Source organism: Branchiostoma belcheri, unplaced genomic scaffold (assembly GCF_001625305.1).
Source record: "Branchiostoma belcheri isolate BF01 breed outbred unplaced genomic scaffold, Haploidv18h27 scaffold159, whole genome shotgun sequence".
In the NCBI taxonomy this organism is placed as follows: Eukaryota; Metazoa; Chordata; class Leptocardii; order Amphioxiformes; family Branchiostomatidae; genus Branchiostoma; species Branchiostoma belcheri.
In genome coordinates, this window is record NW_017803035.1 from 504,726 (window position 1) to 526,535 (window position 21,810).

Sequence of the window (21,810 nt, forward strand, 5' to 3'; positions counted from 1 at the left end):
CTTATTAATGGTTATTGCTAGTATCAGTTAGCTAAAAGCTGTTAGAAATATTGTCAAAGGCTTATGTATGTAACATTACTTAATTTGAGGAAAGTAGTAACTTATAGGTGGGGCAACCTAAAATTCTGATGGGCAACCTAATTTTTGCACTGGGCAACCTCGTTCTAAAAAGTACTTTGTACACTGTACATGTCCCTATTATACTTAGTAGGGAATATTCCCGAGCAGCCTTTGCAACATCTGCTTCTCCTATTGGGTCAGTCCTCACAATCAGTTAGTCCATCTTGTCTGCAGCATTGACATGTCTGACTTCGGTCACAACCTGCCGTACGTGCTGTCTATGTGCAAAAATGTGGGTAAACGCAGGGCATCCGTGCGTGGTGAGTACCGCCTCTGTGCGGATTTGGGAGCACGCAGACACGCCGTAGAACTTTAAGTGCAAGTAAATTACTTTTTCTGCGTGCGGTCTACGGATTCACCACCCGTGCGTGCGAGTACGGGCAACGGGCGTGCCCCGTACGTACCGTACGAAAGACGCACGTGTGAGTACGGCCTCCTTACGGTAAAGTTGCAATCGCACAGAGATCGTACGTTGTAAGCACGCACAACTCACTTACCACTTGCGCAACGAATGATGCACGCAACCGCTCACGGCCAGGCGTGGCGTGCAGACCACACTCCTACACCTTGCAAAACCGTGCGAGTGACGTGCGTTGATGCCACTCCTTCCCCACATTTTCAGAAAAAACGTAGCAGACGTAGCCTCCCAAAAAACGTGCGGACAAAAAGCACGTACGGCGGGTTGTGAGGCTTTAGGGAGAGGAGATGCTGTTCCAGTAACCTACTAGTATTCAACTTTAAGTTCAGTCCTTAAAAGTGGTCTTTGGCCTTGCACTATGGAAATTTGTTAAACAGGAAGAAAACCTTTACATGGATTTTTAGTACATCATTAGTAATAATAATCATTAGATAGTATTACATACATCACTTTGCAATTTTCATATTACTTGATTGTATTATTTTTTTAACAGAAAAAAAGAGCCATGCAATTAATGACTCTATCCTAGGGTTGCGCACCAGTCCAGGTGGACCGGTATGGACCGGCAAAATAGTATCGGTCCGGTCCGAAAAAAACGTGTCAGTGGACCGGTTTTTGGACCGGAACAAAATTTAATACTTGATCATTACACACAAGGAGGCCTGCCAGGAAAATGAACATCCAGCATTAAAATAAAGAGATTTACCTTTAGTTTCCGTCTCTGAGAACTAGTGAGAAGTAAGATAGGAAACCTAGTTATATCATCCATGGTTATATTTGATGTTCTTTGAAAGATACAAGACAAATTGTCCACACTTTATTCATGTTTCTGTCATTATTGAAGAATTTCAGTAGAACATGTGACACGTGTGAATTTTCAGGTACAGATACAGGTCCGTACCTGGACCTAAACCTCTGTACCTGTACCTGTAACTACAAAAAGGTACGCAGCCCTACTCTATCCATACCTATGATCATGAGTGGCTGGTTTGTAGTTACAATAGCAGAAGGGAGGGTTACAGCAGGGTTGTAATGTTGTAGATGTCTCTCGGCATTGGGCCTTTCCGGGAACCAAATTGGCTTCATGCTGTGCTTTTGCTGCTAGAATATGTGTTATTATTTCTCTGTGATGTTCGACTGATAAAGGGTAAAGTTCTCCTGGGTCTCTGTCTATGTTGAAGAGTAGTGGAGGGTCATGGTGTGTTATGTGTGATCCGTAACAATCATAAAATGAATAATATTCGACATTTGGTACACCACCGGGACAGTGTTCTGTATAATTAGAAGGTAGCTCCATTGAGTAGAAATGTGCCTTATACCCCCCCTGTCTAACAGCCATCAGTCTATTGGAACAGTAGTGAAACAGGGTCCGCGGGGAGGGAGTAGATTTACTTGTTGGAGCAGCCGACGTCTTCAGCAAAATCGGCACCAGGCTTTTCCCATCATAGATGCGACCCGTTGGCGGAGTCACACCTGCCAACTCAACAGCTGTCTGGAACACGTCCATGGAGCTGACCAGGTCATGGGACACCTGCCCAGGTGCAACAACACCTGGCCACCAGGCTATTCCGGGGACACGCAAACCTCCGTCCCATGTGGACGCCTTGCCACCTGTGAATGTAACAAAACGTATACACTAGAGAATGTCGTGCTGCGTACCGGTACGCGTGACTGCATGGTATTTATTTCATAGCTGGGCCACGATAACGTTTGATAACGTGTTCCAGCCCGTGTGATAACTATTATTATGTCATACCTGGGCCGCGATTACGTTCGATACGGGTGTTCCGGCCCATGTGATAACTAGCGGTACGGCCCGGGGGTTCTTAACGCGTACGGCCCGGGGCTTCCAAATGTTCCATAGAACGATTCGAACGTGTTTCGCCCTAACTGCGTGTGCCGCTTTCGAATTTCGAATACAAAATTCGGACGTTGTAATTGATGTTGTTGCTTTTTTGGGGTTTAGTGACACCATATTTTTGCTCATTTTGCATCGAAAGGCGTGTTTTCTTGGGTGGGCATGACATATTATAAAATACAACACGGTGCATTCAGCATCACCCTCGGTCCCAGCCCTCCCGCGGATTGGATCTCCCTCTGGCCTTCGGCTGTCAGGCGATCCCACGCGCGGTCGGGCTGGTACCTTGTGCGATACGGAATACCCCGTGTTGTATTCTATATTTATATCATACCCGGGCCGCAATAACGTTCGATAACGGGTTCCAGACCTGGCCGTACTTTACGGTACGGCCCGGTCCGGAACCCGTTATCGAACGCTTCCATGGCTTCCATAAAACGACTCAAACGCGTTTTGCCCTACCTGCTTGTGCCCCTTTCAAAAATTCGAATACAGAATCCGGACGTTGGAATTGATATTGTTGCATTTTAGGGTTTAGTGGCACCAACTTTTGGCTCATCTTGCATTGAAAGGCGTGTTTTCTTGGGTGCATTCCGCATCGACCTCGGTCCCGGCCCTCCCGCGAGTCGGATCGCCCTCGCTATACCACACTAGAAGTGGGTCTTTAGCCTGTGTTGGTGTTAGTAGCACGTTGGCAGATCATACTGCGCCTGCACAGAACCCTAGATTTTCACGTTTTTAGTTGGATTTTTGGTCAACGTTGCATCAGAATTTTCACTGTTGCAGAGGATATCTTTTTTGACACAACATTTGGAAACAACTAACCTTATATGAGCGAATACAACCTTATATGAGACATTCTGCTGAAGTGCTATGCACAATATATACATTACGGGTTTCGCGCAGGTGCAGTACGTTCTGCCGACGTGCTGGTATTAGTGTAACATTGCTAGTAATGCGATGTGAAATTGTCGGCAGTCATCAGGCATAATATACTAGTACTTCCCACAGGTTTGGAATGTCAGATATTTTGCTTTGTTATTCATGCCACAATAATGAAAATTTAGCACTGGAAAAAGCTGAAAACAGATTTGGCTCCAGACCTGTCATTCTGCCTGTCAATCTTCCCCCCATCCAACAGCTGCTGTCAAGCTACTCTGTTTGGACAGAAACACAAACCCACAGCTCACCCATCCAAAATAATAATTAAACTAGTACATGTATATGGTGACAGGAGCAGAGCAGACTATGAAATTGCAACATTATGTAACCCAACACCAGTCACCATGGTGACAGATGTCAACAAATCATGTCATTGGTCATGTCATTGGTCACTGTTTGGAGAAGAAGAGGAGGAAGACACTGAGCAAAAACAGTATCTGGTAAACATAAAAAAACATAAGTAGGAAATTCAACCCTGAACTAAATTCATGGTGCTTATGACGTAGATTAAACTCACTCACTCACTCACTAACCTACAGACGGAAGTAGATACCTTTGAGAATCCCGTTTGATCCTCCCTCAGTGCAGATCTCAAGATGCCCTCCGTGATCCGACAGGAAGATCACCAGTGTTCTGTGCTGGATCTGTAGACTGACGAGTGTTGTCAGCACCTCTCCTACAGCCCAGTCCATCTCACGCAGCCCATCTCCATATCTTCCTGGTGGGAAACACACACAGATTCGCTGCATTTACGGAAGATAACTATTCTGACAATACTGATTAAAAAGTAACATCAAATAAATAAAAAAACAGACAAAATGTCCACTGGGTCAGTCTACTGAGGAAGACCAGAGTGACTGGTTGAAAGCTCTCGGTGAGAGAATTTTTTGTGTTGGACCAAAAGTTTTAAATTTAAACTACCAACACACTCAGATGAACTTTCATGATAAAATGTTTACCTCTCCTTGACGTCTGCCTGAACCTGGGTGCAGAGAACATGTCGGTGTGCATGTGAGCGAAGGAGAAGTAGAAGAAGAAGGGTCTGTCCTTGTGGTTGTGCATGAAGGCTACGGAGTCTTGTAGGAAGGAGGCGGTCAGGTTATCGTGTCTGAAAGGCTGCTGGACGAGTGTGGAGTTCCAGTACAGGAAACATTTGATGGGGTTAGGATGAGCCATGTGAACCTACACAAAGGTAAGGAAAACGACTGATGTACACAAGGTGACTTTCACACTGAATGAAGATCACTTAAAGGCATCCAGTGTAGTTTTTAAGGCTTGGAAACCTGATTTTTCAGAGTCAATATTCTAGTTGTTTATCTACATACTGCGTTGAAACCACACTGTCCCAATGTATATTGACCCCCTTGGAGCAAAAATTCTGACGAAAAAATGTAACTGGAAGGGCCCTGGGCTGATTTTTGGGGTACCTCCCAGAAAATAAAGGACTCATCTTGCGGCCAAGCCCAAGGTATGAAATACTGACTCAAATGTGCTAATGTCAAGAAGTATGTGTGAATATGACAAAGATTGCCTTATTCCATTTTTGCTGCCATGAAATTGCATTGGATGCCTTTAAAAAACAATATTTGACTGACATGAGTTAATACAATTAATATGAATTAAGGTTTGCATGAATGAATGAATGAATGAATGAAATGGTTTATTCATTAAAGCAAACACTTGCAGCACAAATGGCTGAATTGTGGTTTGTACAATTTCTAAAACGTAGCTGCATTACATAGAAAAGCAAATACGACAATTAACTTTCCATACATATTCCATAGAGTGCGGTATATCTGTTGTAAAACAACGCGAGGAACATTTGTTGCCTCACAGATATTAAACACTTTCGTTTAAAAGCTTTACACAGAATGGCAGCGTGCTATTCCTAAAGCGAGCAGTCCTGGTCTTAAACTGAGTTATCTTGTTGTTGTTACGTAACGACCTATGGTGGACGTCGCCACGTCGAGAGGGGAGCCATGTACTGTACAATTGTGATTTCACAAGACTCTGAGCGAAACTAAGACACAGACTGTCCCTTCTGCCGTTCAGACGGCTAAGCCCTGTCGTGTCAAGTGCGGAGTCGTAGGTGACGTACTGTGGTCCCAGTATGATCCTAAGGGCTCGTTTCTGGACGCGTTCTAGCTTCAAAGACAGGTCTCTTGTCAGTCCAGGGTGCCAAATCACACACGCGTATTGAGAACAGGTCGCACAAAACCAATGTAAATGAGCACAAGGTCACTCATGTCCAAACCATGTTTCTTCAGATTCCTTAAGACATAAAGTCTCTTGTTCCCTTTCCCGACTATCGTGGTGACGTGCTCGTTCCACTTCATGTTGTGTTGGAGCATGATTCCCAGGATGCGTGCGCTGTGCACCACTTCAAGGTGGGACGGTCCAATGCTGATTTCTGGTGGTGGAGGTGGTTTTTTTGCAAAGCAGAAGAACATGACTTTGCACTTCACCGGGTTTAAGCTCATGTAGTTGGTGTCATATAGTAGTATACGCATCACATTAGTTACATGATTATTGTTGAATATCATCAGAAAATATTTTGTGTCAAAAGATAATACAATTTGATCCATAGCTTTGCAGCAGACATACAAGAGATTGTTGAAGGGGTCCATGTACATTGTACACATTGCAAATTGCCATCAAAAGTCTTGCAAAATGCCATTAAAAGCTGTGCATTTCTTGATTAAAATGCATGCAAAAGCTGTGTACTTCTCTTTTAAATCGTGTGAGATACTAGAGTAATGTGTTATAGATGCACAAATGCTGTTGTAGCTACTTAGTCCATGCAATGTATCGGTATGTAGCTTTGCACTTTTTACAAGTTTTATTTACAAACTTTATCTACAAACAGAAATAAGGCCACACCAATTTAATTTCTTGGTTGACGGATTCGCCCGCTTCATTTCTTTCTGATTTGCAAATAAAAATAAAAATTCAGAATCAACTGCAAAATGCTCATATTTTGCCCTGAACAGTTGAAAACAGTCCTTTTCATCCTAGTTGTTACAGTTATTCCATCTTTCAATGCAATGGTACTATCAAAAGTTCAAAATTCATTGTTTAAATTTTGAACCAGCCTGGTGTGTTGATTTCATGGCTCCTATCGTACCATATTGGGCCATAATAGGATGCCTAGGCCTGCAGCTGTTTTTATTTTTTATTCTTTTTTTCGCCCACCCGCTTCATTATTTTTCTAGAAAAATCCGTTAACCAAGAAACTAAATTGGAGTGGTCTTATCAAGATAAAACATTAAAAGCATGTATAGAATGTGTGGGAAAATAATTGAAATAGAGGATAGTGATTTTTGTGGAAAACCTTGGATTCGTCGCATGCCCAGTGGTTGGTAAATGGAAGGTTGGTTCCAACGAAGTCAAACCCATGATGGTGAGGCAGGTGGCTTCCGTCATCCGGTAAAAACTCATTAATACCTGTGGAACAATTTAAAAATTGTCAGCATCTTCAAAGGAAGTTGAATACTGTAAATTCATTTACTAGTACTTTGATGGTGGCTTCATGTCAGAAGGAAAAAGAGGAGTTTGCAGTGTTTTGGGGTTCAAACAATTCTGTAGTACAGTCATAAAACATGTGTACCTTAAGTATTCAGTGTTCGAAATACCTGTCTGCAGTCTGCAATCTGCAGATAGATCTTCAAGATTGCAGAAGAAAAATTTATACAATCTGCAATTTTGCAGCAGGAAAAATTGGCACTTGAGATTTGGTGCTCTTGGCCCCAAGGACAGACAACACTTAAGCTTCTGTTCTGAAACAACAGGAGCTTCTTCACTAATTTGCATCAACCTTGTCTTGACTTGTCTATCTTTTGTTTCTTTTTGGACTTCCAAAAATTTGTCTTCACTAATTTGCATATCAATCAATAGTTCATGCTTATAAACCTGCAAGATTGCAGTATGGTGGCTTGTATATTTGCAGAAAGTATTTCCAAATTGCAGAACAAAATTTTGACTCTTCTGTAATATTGCAGAGCACTGAAAAAAAGTATTTCGACCACTGTAGTATTCATTTACACGTACCTGGATATCTAACCTTCATCAATGTACAGTCATAATAGATTGGGTGACATTCCCAGTGTCCCTATGTAGTCTATTACGTAAGCTTTTGTATGTTTTTTTTTATTGAATTGGATACAAAAGCCAAGGCTACAGTGACATAATTGATAATACTAGCAGGGAAACATTTGAATCTTAATTGGGCTCTACGTATGCTGTCGTAAAGTTATAACGTTAATGTTCTAACTCTAATATTTTGCCATTTAACTGAAGTGATCCACTAATGCAGCATCAGTTATCCCAAGGTACACTCACTATGCACACTTCAGTGGCGGTTGTTCATAATCATACTTAGACAAATCTTGAGACAGTGTCGATAAATTAGCCCTTGTCCGGCTGACATTCCTGGCACAATATTTTTCAATAATTTTATGTCTTAATTAGATCATAGACCCACAAATTTTTTTGCCCTGTAGTGGCAAAGTTACTTCTGCATTCGTTGCGTTTCACTGCGGTGTGATGCGTTGCACGAGAAATACCCCCAAATCGTAGCTATACCGTGTGCTATATAGATGGTTACTGTATGTGGAGAACGACAATTGTTGTGCTCAGCAGGACCAGGGTTAGTATTATCAATGGGGGATCTGGGCACCTGACAGAATCTTGAGAGTTGTGGCCCCTATTCTGAACAATAGTGTACACTGTAGGTGTAAGAGAACCAATTAGCTCAAACCTAGATGCCACTTGCCGACCAGGCCGGTGGCGTACCCAGCATCTTTTAGAGCCTCGGCGATGGTTGTCTCATTCTTCGGCAGGCCTCCACTACCATCGTTTAAAAAGACTCTCTCTCCACCCCACACACCAACGCGGATGGGAAGACGACCTGGGAGGAAAGGAAAATCAGTTCAGGGTTGATCGACGAAGACCAGGGGGAAAGAGAAAAAATATAAATCGGAGACAGAACAGAAACATAAAATCTTTCCCCTTAGGCCACACCAATTTAATTTCTTGGTTAATGGATTTTTGTAGAAAAATAATGGAGCGGCCGGGCGATAAAAAAATGAAAAATTAAAAACAGGCCTATAAGGCAGATATTATTATGGCCCAAAATGGTAGGATAGAAGCCATGAAGTCAACACACCAGGCTGGTTCAAAATTTAAACAATGAATTTTGAACTTTTAATGATGCCATTGCATTGAAAGATGGAATAACTGTAACAACTAGGAAGAAAAGGACTGTTTTCAACTGTTCAGGGCAAAATATGAGCATTTTGTGGTTGATTCTGAATTTCTATTCTTTTGCAAATCAGAAAAAAATGAAGCGGGCGAATCCGTTAACCAAGAAATTAAATTGGTGTGGCCTTTAATAGAGCCAGGTATGTAGACAGTCCCACCTGTCAGCAGTGCTGCCCTGCTCGGGGAACACAGCGAGTCTGCGCTGTACCACTGCAGGAAGCGCATCCCCTCCGCCGCCATCTTGTCTATCTCACCACACTCCTGGGTAGGATGGCCGTAACTGCACAGATCCCCCCACCCCATGTCATCAGCCACCATCAGGACGATGTTAGGCTTGTCGGGGATGGTGATGCCGCTCTTGAGCTTCCCTTTTATCCCATGATGCAACAGATTCAGCGACAGCAGTAGCGTGACCCAGGTCACACCTATCTTGTGAGTCATGTCATCAATGTTGTTATAGCTGACTTAATCAGGTTACAAATATAGAGCACTAGTCATGGGGAACCAGTTGAGTCACTTCAAAGTAAACAACCTTTGACCTGATGACCTAAAAAATAAACGTAACCTTTAACCTGTTTACCTATTGACCCCAACTGCGCAAGCGCTGTATTCATTCATTCAAACCAAAATGGCGGAATCAGAAGTCGTGATCGTTGGAGAGACCTGGGAAACCACCGAGAATTCTCTCTACGAAGAGAGAAAAGGGGCAGTGGTCGGGAAGCTACAGAAAAGAGAAGAGGAACTGGCAGAAAAGAAAGAGAAGAGGCGTTTGGAGAAAGAAAAAACGTCAGCGGAAGACGAAACGTCCGACTTCTTTGCGACTACGTTCCGGAAAGAGAAAGCCGCCATAGAAAAATCACTGGAGGACTTAGATGCCACCCCTAAAGAATGGACTCTCCGACCACTTCGATAACATCACGGCGGCCCTGCAGAAACTGCAGAAGTTTGTGACGGATTCGACAAGTTTTCTACCGGGTTACGACGTCCGCCAGGCACAGGAAGCGATCGGTAACCTTCAGGCCGCCTTCAGCGAGAAGCGGGAACAGCTCCTCCCCAAGAAGAAATTCGCCTTCAAGAAAAAGAAGGAAGGAGCGAAAGAGCCGAAAAAGAAAGCACCTCAGGCGGCCGCAGAGGTGAAACCTCCGACCCAGATCGCGCCAGTTGTTCAGGTGGAGTGCGGATTCGCTGATAAAGTCTCCCAAACTCTGACTTTGCAACCGCACGAGATCGAGAACCAGGACGTGTCTCTCGCCCGTCTGACCGACTGTACGGTGAAGCTGTACGGCACAGCCGGCACCGTGCACATCTCTAACGTCTCCGCCTGCCGTATCTTCACCGGCCCCGTCTCCAGGTCTATCTTCGTGGACGACTGTAAGGATACCGTGCTGGTGATCGCCTGCCAACAACTGCGAGTACATCACACCGAGGATACACAGTTCTACCTACACGTGACAAGCCGAGGGATCATAGAGGATAGCACCCGACTTCTGTTCGCTCCCTACAACTGGACATATCCAGACATGGAAGAACACTACAAGAAAGCGGGACTGGACAGGGAAAGAAATACGTGGGACGATATAGATGACTTTAATTGGCTTGCGTCAGATGCTCATTCTCCGAACTGGGCTGTTATGAACGTAGAAGAAAGAGTGGGGGGTTGGGAGCCCTAGTCAGTAGAAGTGGCTACTGTAGATTCATTTAACTTCACTGTGATTTTATTTTGCGGTAGGAGAAAGTGAGATATTCATGACATTTTAAATTCGACAGAGTTGAAACAATTCGTAGTACACAATTGAGGCAAATTGGAAATGCATATTCTCGGGACCGTGAATTCGCAGTGAGTAGGTCACTAAAAATAGAACCACCGCAAAAGTTTCACAATTTAAAGTATCACTTCAACTGTGCATAGTAATTATACTACTATCTGTCCTTAGTCTCTGGCAGATTGTTTGTTTCATTTCATAAAAAAAAAATTGGCATCATTTGTAGCAATGGAATATTAGTGTTAATAATGAAGAAGTTTTATTGCAAATTCGTGCCCGTAGGCTCATTGCAAATCATAAACATACAACAGTATTGAAACAGATTATATTATTATACAATAGTATCTACATGATGAAAAGTAGTTGACTAAAACTATAGCTATGTCTGAATAATAATAATGTACCAAGTAAATGTAAGCCGATGAAATCTTGGCCCTCCAAATGTTCGGCCCTATGCCGAAAAGGTGTTACAGTCCTGAACAGCCAGAGTGGTATACATCTAGTGTAATCCTGAGCCTAACAGTGAAATTAACAAGACCTTTGGCAAAAAATTTTCCCTTGAGCAACAAAGTTTTCTCAAGTGCACGTTAGTAGTACATAAGTCAAAGTATTAATGCCATACAGTAATGCAGCATTAAATGTGTGTACTCAATGAATCCATATTTTTATTGTTGTTAAATTGATTCTCAGTCTGCAAATGTGTTGCTGCCAGGAATTATGGCCACACCGACTGAATTTTATGGATGACATCCAAGCACGCATTGATTTTATTTTTTTCTAAAGAATAAAAAAAATCACGTCCTCCAAGGCTCTGGCCAGACTCTAGTCTAGGCCTGGGTAGTCCATGGTAGCTAGTGACAATACGGAGCCGGTGGGACTACAGAGGATGGCACCCAAGCTACCAAAGCACCACGACTCAAGAACTCAATACATACGTACAGTGCAAGCATATGCCGGCTGGCTTGTCATTAACGTCGCTATGTTACAATGTACATCCGCAAATTCACAATACCGACTTTGTATTCCTGTGATTTAGTAGCATTTGTATTTTTGTTTCCGGATTTTTTTATTCGCCCGCGCGCACTAGTTTGGGGGTCTTCAGAGGATGTCATCCATAAAATTAAGTCGGCATGGCCTATAGTAGAATAAAAATATGTTTGTAATAATATAAATGGCACATTTTATCTGACTGAGGTCTAATTTATGCTAATGGTGATTGTAATTAATAAAAATTTTGAAAAGAGCATGTGAGACAGTCTTTTAGACCTCAATCATTTCATCAGGTAATCTGTATAGCTTCTTGTTAGGTTTAAATGCTGTCATATCTTCGGAACCTTCCTGAACAATATACAGTTGTGTAGTTCAAAACAAGCTGTAAAATACACGCTATAACTGTCTGACTACATCATGCTTCTGCAAACATTTAATCTGGATGAATTGTGCATATGTGCTGATATGGAGGAATTATTTCTGGGTTGAGAACTGCCTGATACAATGTTATTGTAGGTTGGAATGACCAGTTTCAATAGTAATATATAATTGTTTTTTTGGTTTATTTCAATTGAACAACTGGCAGCCCACAGGGTTGAATTATGTGTTCGTACATATACATGGGAAGATAAAACACTTGCTCAGTATTATTCATCATATCAGTCAAGATCTATACTGGTAATAAAAAGTAAGGGCAGTAAAATCAGTAACAGTATTCTAGTCACAGTCACATACCGGGGGGGGGTACATCTTAGTCACAACAAGTAAAATCTAATACATAAATGATAATAGAGAATCCTGAGCTCCTATTGGACTGATTTTAACTGTATGGCCACAAGCTCTCAGGAGGAGACCCTATCAGCCCTTGACAACAAGAAACATGTAGCACAGACTAACAGTAGAAACAAGACATTTGGATCAGAGCCTATTTGTTTTATTTACATTTCTTCATGACATCTTTACATATATACACTGTTAAATGACCTTGGCTTGATCATATATATATGTTACCAGGTGAAATGTCAGCTACTTATATTAACATAAACATATATGCATTTGGGGGGGGGGATTTCGAATGGTACATTTCCTTTTTTTCTAATTAAAAAAAAATGAAATGAGGCAAATGAAATTTGTGTGGCCTAGATTAGAACAGACTTTGGAATGCGGTGTAAGCTTAACGGTATGATATTATTAGAGTAATGAGTTACAACAGCGGTTGATAAGTCACTGTAAACTCTCCGTAGGCAAGTACCATCGGGAAAAGGGTATATTTACTAACATAAAATCCTTACTATGACCGCATGCAGTATACTTAACCGCATTCACATTGTTGGTTCCATGGTACAAAATTTCCACAATATCGCATGTTAGGTGCTGTGGCGTCACAGTAGATATCACACCCGTCTTGAGATTATTGTAATATTGAGTCGCTAGGTCATGAAAAGCGCCCTCTGACGATTCCTTAAGGTTTTGCCTCGTCAGCGTCTTGTTCTTTGTCTGCAGAGTTCACCTCGGTACTTTCCGTCTCGTCATTGGTGGACAGGTTCAGAGTTTCAATGGTGGCTGCAGATGAGTTAGTGACGACTACTGAAGGCACTGCCATGGCACGGTAAGGCGGAGAATCCTCGGGCCTGGTTGGGCCTATGATGGCTTTACTTTTAGCGCAGCCCATGTGTCTTAAATTAAGAAAAAAACTGTCAGTGTAGCCACCGTTAAGACGATAAAAATATGTACGAAGAAGATGCAGTTCACAAAGGCTACCCGAACTCTTTTTAATGTTTTTGCAAAGACCATGAAGTTAAAATCTTGATTTTAACTCCATGCAAAGACACAGCGTGGCGGTTATTTAGTTGAAAACCTCTACTTACAGCAAGGTTACTTGGCGATAGTAACAACTTTATAGTCACCTTAACGCCCTAGCGTATCCCAGCGGTACTGCAAACTCCCTTCTTGTTACAGACACTTTGTTAGCTGAAAATTGTTTCTCACTCGCTCTCCGCACGTTGGAATTTAACAATTTCGTCCACCCGGCGCCTTCCTATGGTACTGCAAACTCACCACCCGCCGTTGAAATTTAAACTCCAACAATGATATCGTCGTCTTCTGTAATGATCCCAATCACCATTGTCTGACGCGGGATTCTGACGACACCATCGTACGTATTGTCTCCCTGACCTGAGCCGACCTCGATCAAGGTCGTTCTGAAGGCTGGACGGCAACAGCAACAGCCCATGGAGGCTGTGGCTCGACTATTTGTGCCTCTATTTTACTTCGTCTTTCAAGATGTACGTAAACGTCTTGGCTCTATTTGCCTCTATTTACTTCGTCTTTCAATATGTACGTAAACGTCTTGGCTCTATTTGCCTCTATTTACTTCGTCTTTCAAGGTGTACGTAAACGTCTTGGCGCTCGCAAATAAGGCACTATGACCTGAACTAACCCCTTCGGTGTTCTATGCTCTTCGTCCGTTGTTTCGAACAATGGTTCTGCCGATTCGAACAACAACAACAACTCGGCGGGCGCTGTGATGTTGACGTGACAACAAACGCACGCCACCTACCGACGATGGCAGAAGATGCGTAAGCGCAAACCGTCGCCATGGTCTTCTCCATCAAGTTTACCGAGGAGAAGCGTATCCGCCTGGCCACCGTCCTACAATGTTTTAACGGGCTTTCTACGCTGTGTTCTCTCTTCTTATTTTCAGGGGGCATCTTTATCAAGGTAACTTGTAGGGTTATAACGTGTTAGAAGTCATCAACACCTGTCCGTCATGTTGGGTAGTCACTACTTTATGCCTTTGACTTTTTTGTGTGTCTTTTCTCCAGCGCTTTTTTACGTTTTATGATGCAAATGTCCGTTCACATTACCATAGATTTAATGCACTAACAAAGGCAAATGCCCCCCCGTAACACAATTTCTGATAAACATTTCTACCATCCTATCCGACATGCAAGGAGGGTATTGAAGACGAATTCCACTTTATGATGCCATGTCCAACATATGAAGAAAACAGCTTCCAAAACTAATGTTACGCTACCTCACTCAAAGTCAGATATCTTCAATATGCTCCTTTCATGTCCTACTCAGATATCAGTGTACGTTGGAAAATTCATATTTGAATCACTACAAAAGCGACACCATAACCTATACATCTATAGGGTATGAACCTTGTACATAGCTGATATATCCCCTGAATTACAGAATGTAATAATACTCTTCCTAAGAAAACACAATAGATTAGCTTTAGTATCATTATGGACTAGCCCGTTAGAATTATATCTTATAGTATTAGTTTATGTATGTTGGGGTTTTTTTGCCATACATTGTACCAGCTACAGTTGTTGAGCAATAAAGTTGATTTGATTTTGATTTTATCTGAACGCAGGCTAGGGTAGAAGACAAGGTGGCTCTCATTGAGGACTACGGCAGCGTAGACGGGCTCTGTTACACACTCATCACCTTCGGACTGTTAGGAGTGGGGCTGAATCTGTTCGGGATAAAGGTACGTTAATCAAAGGGCTAAGTTCGCGTTCGTCGTCATGCCCGTAGCCAGGATTTTGAAGGGGGGGGGGGTCTTCCCACTGCTTTAGGGGACCTCGAGCGCCATAGGCGCGATGTTCTTAAGGGGGTCCGGGGGTATGCTCCCCCGGAAAATTTTGAAAAATGAACCTTCTAAAATGGCATTTCGTGCGTTTTTGAGAGGATTTGAAAGAAAAAAATCAGAGATAAATTTTTATTCAATGACAAAGGGAGCAGTTATTCTACGATTCCAGGCCATCTTTTCAAGAAAAATCTTGGACCTTTACATGAAAAGTGGACCAAAAAGTGGACCTTTACGTAAAAAGTGGACCAAAAAGTGGACCTTTGAGCCTTGTGGGCTACGGGCATGGGACTCGTGCGACGTACGGGTATACGACATGGGACTCTGGGATGTGTCGTACAATTCAGTTCCGTAAACGAGAATCTTATATTTTGCACAAACAATGACAATCATCGATATCAAAAATTCTATAGTCGTAAATGTTAACATCATCTGGAGAAGGTATGAGGTCATGCAATTTTGCTAGGTCCAGACCTACCCACATACCAGCTTCATACTAACTTCATTTAAATAGCGTCTTTATTTTTCGTGCCAAACCACATACAAACAGACACATACATACACACACAACATAGTTGCATACATCTTTTAAAAAAAGACTCCCAAAAACATTCTTCTGGGCGAAGGCAGTAAGTGTTTATTTTTCTGACAGATCAGCAATGACTCGAAGAACCCAGAGACGCGGTCCTCCGGACTGGTGATGCTGATCTACATGGGACTTACGGCGCTGTACTGCCTCCTAGTGTTCTGTGCAGGAATTACAACGTTCGCGCACAAGATGCACCTGCGAAGTGTAAGGACCTGACCATGTTCTTCCTATAATAGAGTATAATAGTAGCAAAAAGAAGAGTGTTCATCAGGGCAAAATATGCTCTACTCCTCCTTGTCGACGTCGCATGATGCAGTAAGAACGCGGTCCCAGATGTGAATAAGAATGAATGAATGAATGAATGAAAGACCTTTATTGTACGTTTGTGCTCTAACAAGCTAAGTACAGGTCATGAATAGACAAGGAAAAGGATACAGCAATGATAGTTAAACTATACATATTAATGTGATCTACTATTTACATCGTTCGACTTCTTCTCGCTTCTTGACGCAGTTGTACGAGCATATAGAACTAGTGATACATGGTTTGTCAAGTTTCATAAGAAATATGAATTTTTCTGATTCATTCAAATGACCAAAGCTGGGGAACTTATCTATTATATAAGAATATAGGAAATCTCTCTCATTACTATATAACGTACAATCGACTACAAAATGACACTCATCCTCAATCTTATCTAAATCGCAAAATTGGCAAATCCTTTTCTCTAGAGGAATGCGGTTGTGTCTGCATTTTTCTATGTGGAGTTTGTGTGAACTTATCCGGAGTTTTGTGAGGCTGTTCTGTGTCGAATGTTTGTGATTTTCAGATATTATTCCTCGTGGTAAGTATTTTTTAATAATCTGTATGTCCGTAATTAATAATAAGTGATTAACGCTTGCTTTTACAGGCTTTTGAGAAGGGTATCACCAAGGCCATGAAGAGATACCAGTACGGGGGATACATCAAGTCAGAACTGGACCTTCTACAGATGCAGTACCGCTGTTGTGGATCGGAAGGACCTGAAGACTGGTTCAAACTGCAATGGATCAACAAGAAGTATCTCAACCGCAACTCTAACGAAGTTATTAAGTATGTGACATTTTTCATTGCTATTGTTATGACTTCACCACCTAGTGGTGAAGTCATATTGTTTTATGAACGTTTCTTCTTCTCCTCCTGCCATGGGCCAAATAACATGAAATTTGGCATGAAGGTAGAGTGGTCAAATACCCCCCAGGAGTTTTTTTTCATTTTTGTGATACAGGCTTTTAGAATGGTTTTATTTGAGCTTTTTGGCTGTGTTATAGAAAATGTACCATATTTGGGCATGAGTCACCAGAATGACATGTAGAGAAGGCAACCAATAGGCATGTAGCTTTCCTCCATTCTCCTTGCTGATTGGCTGTTCGGATTTGTTTGCTTTAACTCAATTAACACCTGTACAAAGCCATGCCATATTGAGAGTATGAACTTTATTCAAGTGTTTTGGTAGGTATGTCAGCCTTTCCTGCTCCAGCATTGGAATGTGGGGCATAAACTCTTCTTTTTAACTTGAAAATCAACAGTTTGCATTATGCAATTAGCAGTTGTCACTTCCTACTATAGTTATATCAATGTAAAGAATTGTTTTCCCTTGTATTTCTCCTTCTTTCCCTGTCATGTCGTGAAATGTGGTGAAGCCATGCTGAATTTGCTCCAAAGCAAATGTTGGCCTTTCTAGTTTTTATTTCTTTTATCATGCATCTTATTTCATTTACTTCGCTTTCATTTCTCGTTTTGTTTGTTGTTGAAAACTTTTTCGTTACTTGACTTAATTTCACTGTAAAGGGAAGCTAGCCTGCAAATTACCAAGGATTCCAGCTTGGCCGAGTTAACTGGATCGTAGTTCTTGAAGCTTATTGTGGAGACGGCATTGGTATCAACAAAAAATAGACATTTATATGCATTGTAATCTATATTATGTAATGTATATATTTGACTGACATGCATAAACTCTCAGAAGTAGAATCGCCAGTTGCCATTCTTCCATGGATTGAATCGCTAATTCGTGGGGTCGTGTGGCGTAGCGGCAGAGTGCGCGACTCGGAACTAAGAGTCCCGGGTTCGAGTCCTGACATGCCACCGATCTTGTGCCCTTGGGAAAGGCACTTTACACGACTTTCCTTACTTATTAGCTCAGGTGTAAATGAGTATTGTCTTGTCATGTATTTCTCCCCTGTGTTGGTTGCGGCATTAATATAAGTTGATAAAACTTGAGTGTGTCGTCACCACGTCTGGTGATTACATGTTGGAATGAATATTAAAAAAAAATAAATAAAAATAAAAAATCGCTAATTGCTTTGCTCAGGAAGATGACCGACGGACGATATTTGAACGCTGACGTTCCCTTCAGCTGCTGTAACATGCGCTACAACCGCCCCTGTATCCACCACTCCGTCACCGCCAAGGGGCGTCACTACAACTTCGAGTACAAAGGAGCGCAGAAACACATCATTTATCAGACCGGCTGCAAGGAGGCGCTCATGGGTTATTTTGGCGGGCAGGTGCTGGAGACCGTCGGGGGAACCATCATGGTTATCTGGGTCTTTCAGGTGAGCCGCGTTTCAGCCTGGTAACCGCACGTCACCATCGCGAACTTGTCGGGCATGAGTCATGGGAATGGCATGTAGAGCAGGCAACCAATAGGCATGCAGCTTTCCTCTATTCTCCTTGCTGATTGGCTGTTCGGATCTGATTGGGTTAACTCAATTAACACCTGTACAAAGCCATGCCATATTGACAGTATGAACTTTATTCAAGTGTTTTGGTAGGTATGACCGACGTAGGTATGTCAAGCTTTCCTGCTCCAGCATTGGAATGCGGGGCATAAACGCTTCTTTTTATCTTGAAAATCAACAGTTTGCATTATGAAATTAAAAATCCCAACCAATAATGTAAGTGATAGCTGTATCAAACTGTTGTCACTTCATACTATAGTTATATATATTTTATCAATGTAAAGAATTGTTTCCCTTGTATACGTATTTCTCCTTCTTTCCCTGCCATGTCGTAAAATGTGGTGAAGTCATGCTGAATTTGCTCCAAAGCAAATGTCGAAATTTCTAGTGAACCAAGTACATTATAATATCATACACGTATAAATTCCTTGAATTAAAACAGTTCAACCTACGGGGTGGCAGTAATCAGAAAGATCGGCTGAAAAGATAGGTTGTCGGAAAGAAATGCGTGTGCTCAGTAGGGTTGGGCCGGTGTCAAGCCAAATACATGGTCCTGCCAAATACATGACACCGACACTACTTGGGGGTTTCCAATATACCTGAGACAAGGGGTGGACGGGTTTAGTCGTGATGTGAGAGACTAAACCTAGCCTAACCTTAATGGTAAGTCTAGCCCTAGCCCTGAACAATGATCCCAACTCTAACCCAAACCCTAATACCAACCCTAACCCTAACTCTAACTCTACCAACCCTAACCCTAACCCTAGCCGTAACACCTGACCTCTCACGTATGTGGCAGCTCAAGGATTTGGCTCAACACCGGTAAAGCACTCCTAATCGGCCCGTTGAGGATGGTCACCAAGCTTGCCGTATTTCTGCGCAAAATAAAAGCTATAACTTATAAGGCGTAACGTCTCATGTTGATAGTCAACCCCGTGTCTGTTTGCTGGAGAGCAAAGATTCATATCGTATTTTCTTGTTTTACATATGAAAACATGATGTTGAGGGAGAGCAACCGTTTAAGACCTCAAATTGGCGAATATTTTGCCACATTTTCAGGGATCAGGACTTCGCGCTTTTTTTTAAACAGCCAACATGGCGGAAGATCAATTACGTCATTGTCACGTGACTAAGTTATCCTTGTTGTTCTGGTGACGTCGCTGTTGTTTACAAAACCTACCTTTTAACGCTTTAGTTAAAAGGAATCATATCATATCGCGGACTCAACCACTCTAGCTTATACAGTCATATAGAACTCAAGACATATACATTATCATGTGAGCCATGTTCCATATATATACATGTACTATATTACCTTTTTGAAAAAGCACAATATTATTTTCGATACATAGAACTTGTATTACTGTAGGTATTACTGTAGACGTGAGAGTAGATGTTAGTCAGATATGTAGTACTAAAGAGTTTGCAATGCATTGTACCAGTTACAATTGTTGTGCAATAAAGATTGACTTGACTTGAATTGACTTGACTTTTCCCGCCCTCAGCTTGCCGTGACGCTTGGCGTCAGGTACCTACAGACGGCCATCAAAAGCATCGACCCTGCAGACCCCACAGGCGACTCCTACGGCCACATTTTGCCCGGCGGCCCGAAACCTGCGTCCAAAGGCACAGAAGCCGGTAGCGTCAGCAAAGCAAAGACGGCCAAGAAGCCGAAGAAACTTGGTAAGATCAAGGGGAAATTTGGTAAGAACAAGAAGAAACCAGCTCCCCCCGAGCCGGATTACGACCAGGTCCCGGTTGAGGAGCCCCTTGAGTGGACACTTGACCCTTCGGACAGCAGTTTTGAAAACGAACCGGACGCCGAACAAGCGCCGCCCCCACCGCCGCCGCCGCCGCCATAACAAATATAACACCATGGAAAGACTTGCAAATAAAGAAGAAAAAATTTCGTATCCATGCAATTCATGTTTTATTTAATAGTACTCATGTTTTGCTAGTAGTAGTAAGCAAATCACACAAGGGACAACTGTGGATGGTGATAACATGAGATGATTGAGACAAAAAATAGACTAGCTGCAAAATAAAATTTACATCAATTGTTTTGCTTATATTTGTATAGATACGTACTCTTTGGTGCGTGGTTTTCTATCGTCTGAAATACAGTATGTTTCTGCTCACAGGCTCGAAAAAGAGATGATGATGCAGCTACTTCCAACCTCTGCGGAACTGCCACCTTACAGCTTTCAACAAAACTGCAGGTTTCGACTTTAGCGGGAGTAAAACCGTGCATGACCCGTGGTCCAATGAGAATTCACCTGTCACATATCTTTCTGAAAATGTTAATTAAATCATCGTGATGTCAACGTGTTAGTACTGTGGTGACCTTGTCGTATATATATAAGTTTGTCCCGGTTAATAGTATGCCGCTGCGAAAACCAATCAAATGCAGCAGAATTAATCAACTTATGTGGTTTACCCTTCAGATATTCAAGGTCTCCAAAAGCAATCATTGAGCGGTTACAGTGGCGGAAGGTTATCGTAGCGGACAGGGCGGTCAGGGGAGGGTCTTTGGGTGATCTATCTAGCTATCTATAGCTAGTTTGACTCAATCATGGTAGGAATCAATTAGTTAAATTTCCCGTATCTCCACACTATGCCTTGTCCCGTCCATAGCTCTAGTTTCAGCGAAACGAGGTCTTGTTTTGGTCGCGTTGCGTGCTTCCGCCATGTTGATTTGATTATATGGATGATGACATCCTCTGGGAACCCCAAAACTAATGCAAGCGTGCGAATAAAAAGGTTTGGCAAAAAAAAAAAACTTGCTTTCATTATGAAATCTACGTGGGGTCGTGTGGCGTAGTGGCAGAGTGCGCGACTCGGAACTTAGAGTCCCGGGTTCGAGTCCTGACATGCCACCGATCTTGTGCCCTAGGGAAAGGCACTTTACACGACTTTCCTCACTCAGCTCAGGTGTAAATGAGTATTGTCCTGTCATGTATTTGTCCCCTGTGTTGGTGGCGGCATTAATATAAGTTTAAAAAAACTTGAGTGTGTCGTCACCACGTCTGGTGATTACATGTTGGAATAAAAAATTTAAAAAAAAATCTACGTGGTTAAGAAGGTTGAAGAAATGACACGGAGTATGGTATGGCGAATAATGTTGTCTTCAAATTCATTACTTAGCTTTACATTTTTGTCTTTTTCATTTGATCTTGGCATTCTACGACATTGGTATCGTTTGCCAATTTTTATGGGCAACTTACGATATATATATTTGCTTAACTGTTTTGTACGATTTACAGTATGGTTGAAACCATACACTGTATTGTGATGACAACGGGCTGAATGAGTAGACATAGTGTATGCTCTAACATACGCGAAACAATAATAAGGATTTTAATGGTTTACAAAAAAATGTATTGTTAGATCTCAACAAAAACTCGGTGGCCTAGCGCCTGTGGGCAGAGGAGGATTTGTTACTTAAGGGTTAATGACCCGCCCCGAGGTGAATATGGTGTGATAAAGCCTTGTCAGTTGCTATAACCACCGAATAGAGCCACCAAGTGAGCGCAGCGAACGAGGTGGCTTT

The 21,810-nt window shown here is 42.2% G+C and overlaps 1 protein-coding gene and 1 pseudogene across 1 annotated transcript; one reads left to right on the forward strand and one right to left on the reverse strand.

Moving 5' to 3' along the window:
• Window positions 1–1,496: 1,496 nt before the first annotated feature.
• Window positions 1,497–9,136, reverse strand: LOC109465827 (arylsulfatase-like). The gene is made up of 6 exons (XM_019763268.1): window positions 8,756–9,136; window positions 8,095–8,244; window positions 6,670–6,782; window positions 4,298–4,520; window positions 3,892–4,056; window positions 1,497–2,149 (listed from the first exon to the last, which is right to left on the reverse strand). The coding sequence occupies exons 1-6, from the start codon at window positions 9,036–9,038 to the stop codon at window positions 1,497–1,499; spliced, it is 1,587 nt and encodes a 528-aa protein (XP_019618827.1). The 5' UTR covers window positions 9,039–9,136.
• A 53-nt stretch (window positions 9,137–9,189) lies between these two features.
• LOC109465847 lies at window positions 9,190–20,163 on the forward strand (annotated as a pseudogene).
• Window positions 20,164–21,810: the final 1,647 nt, after the last annotated feature.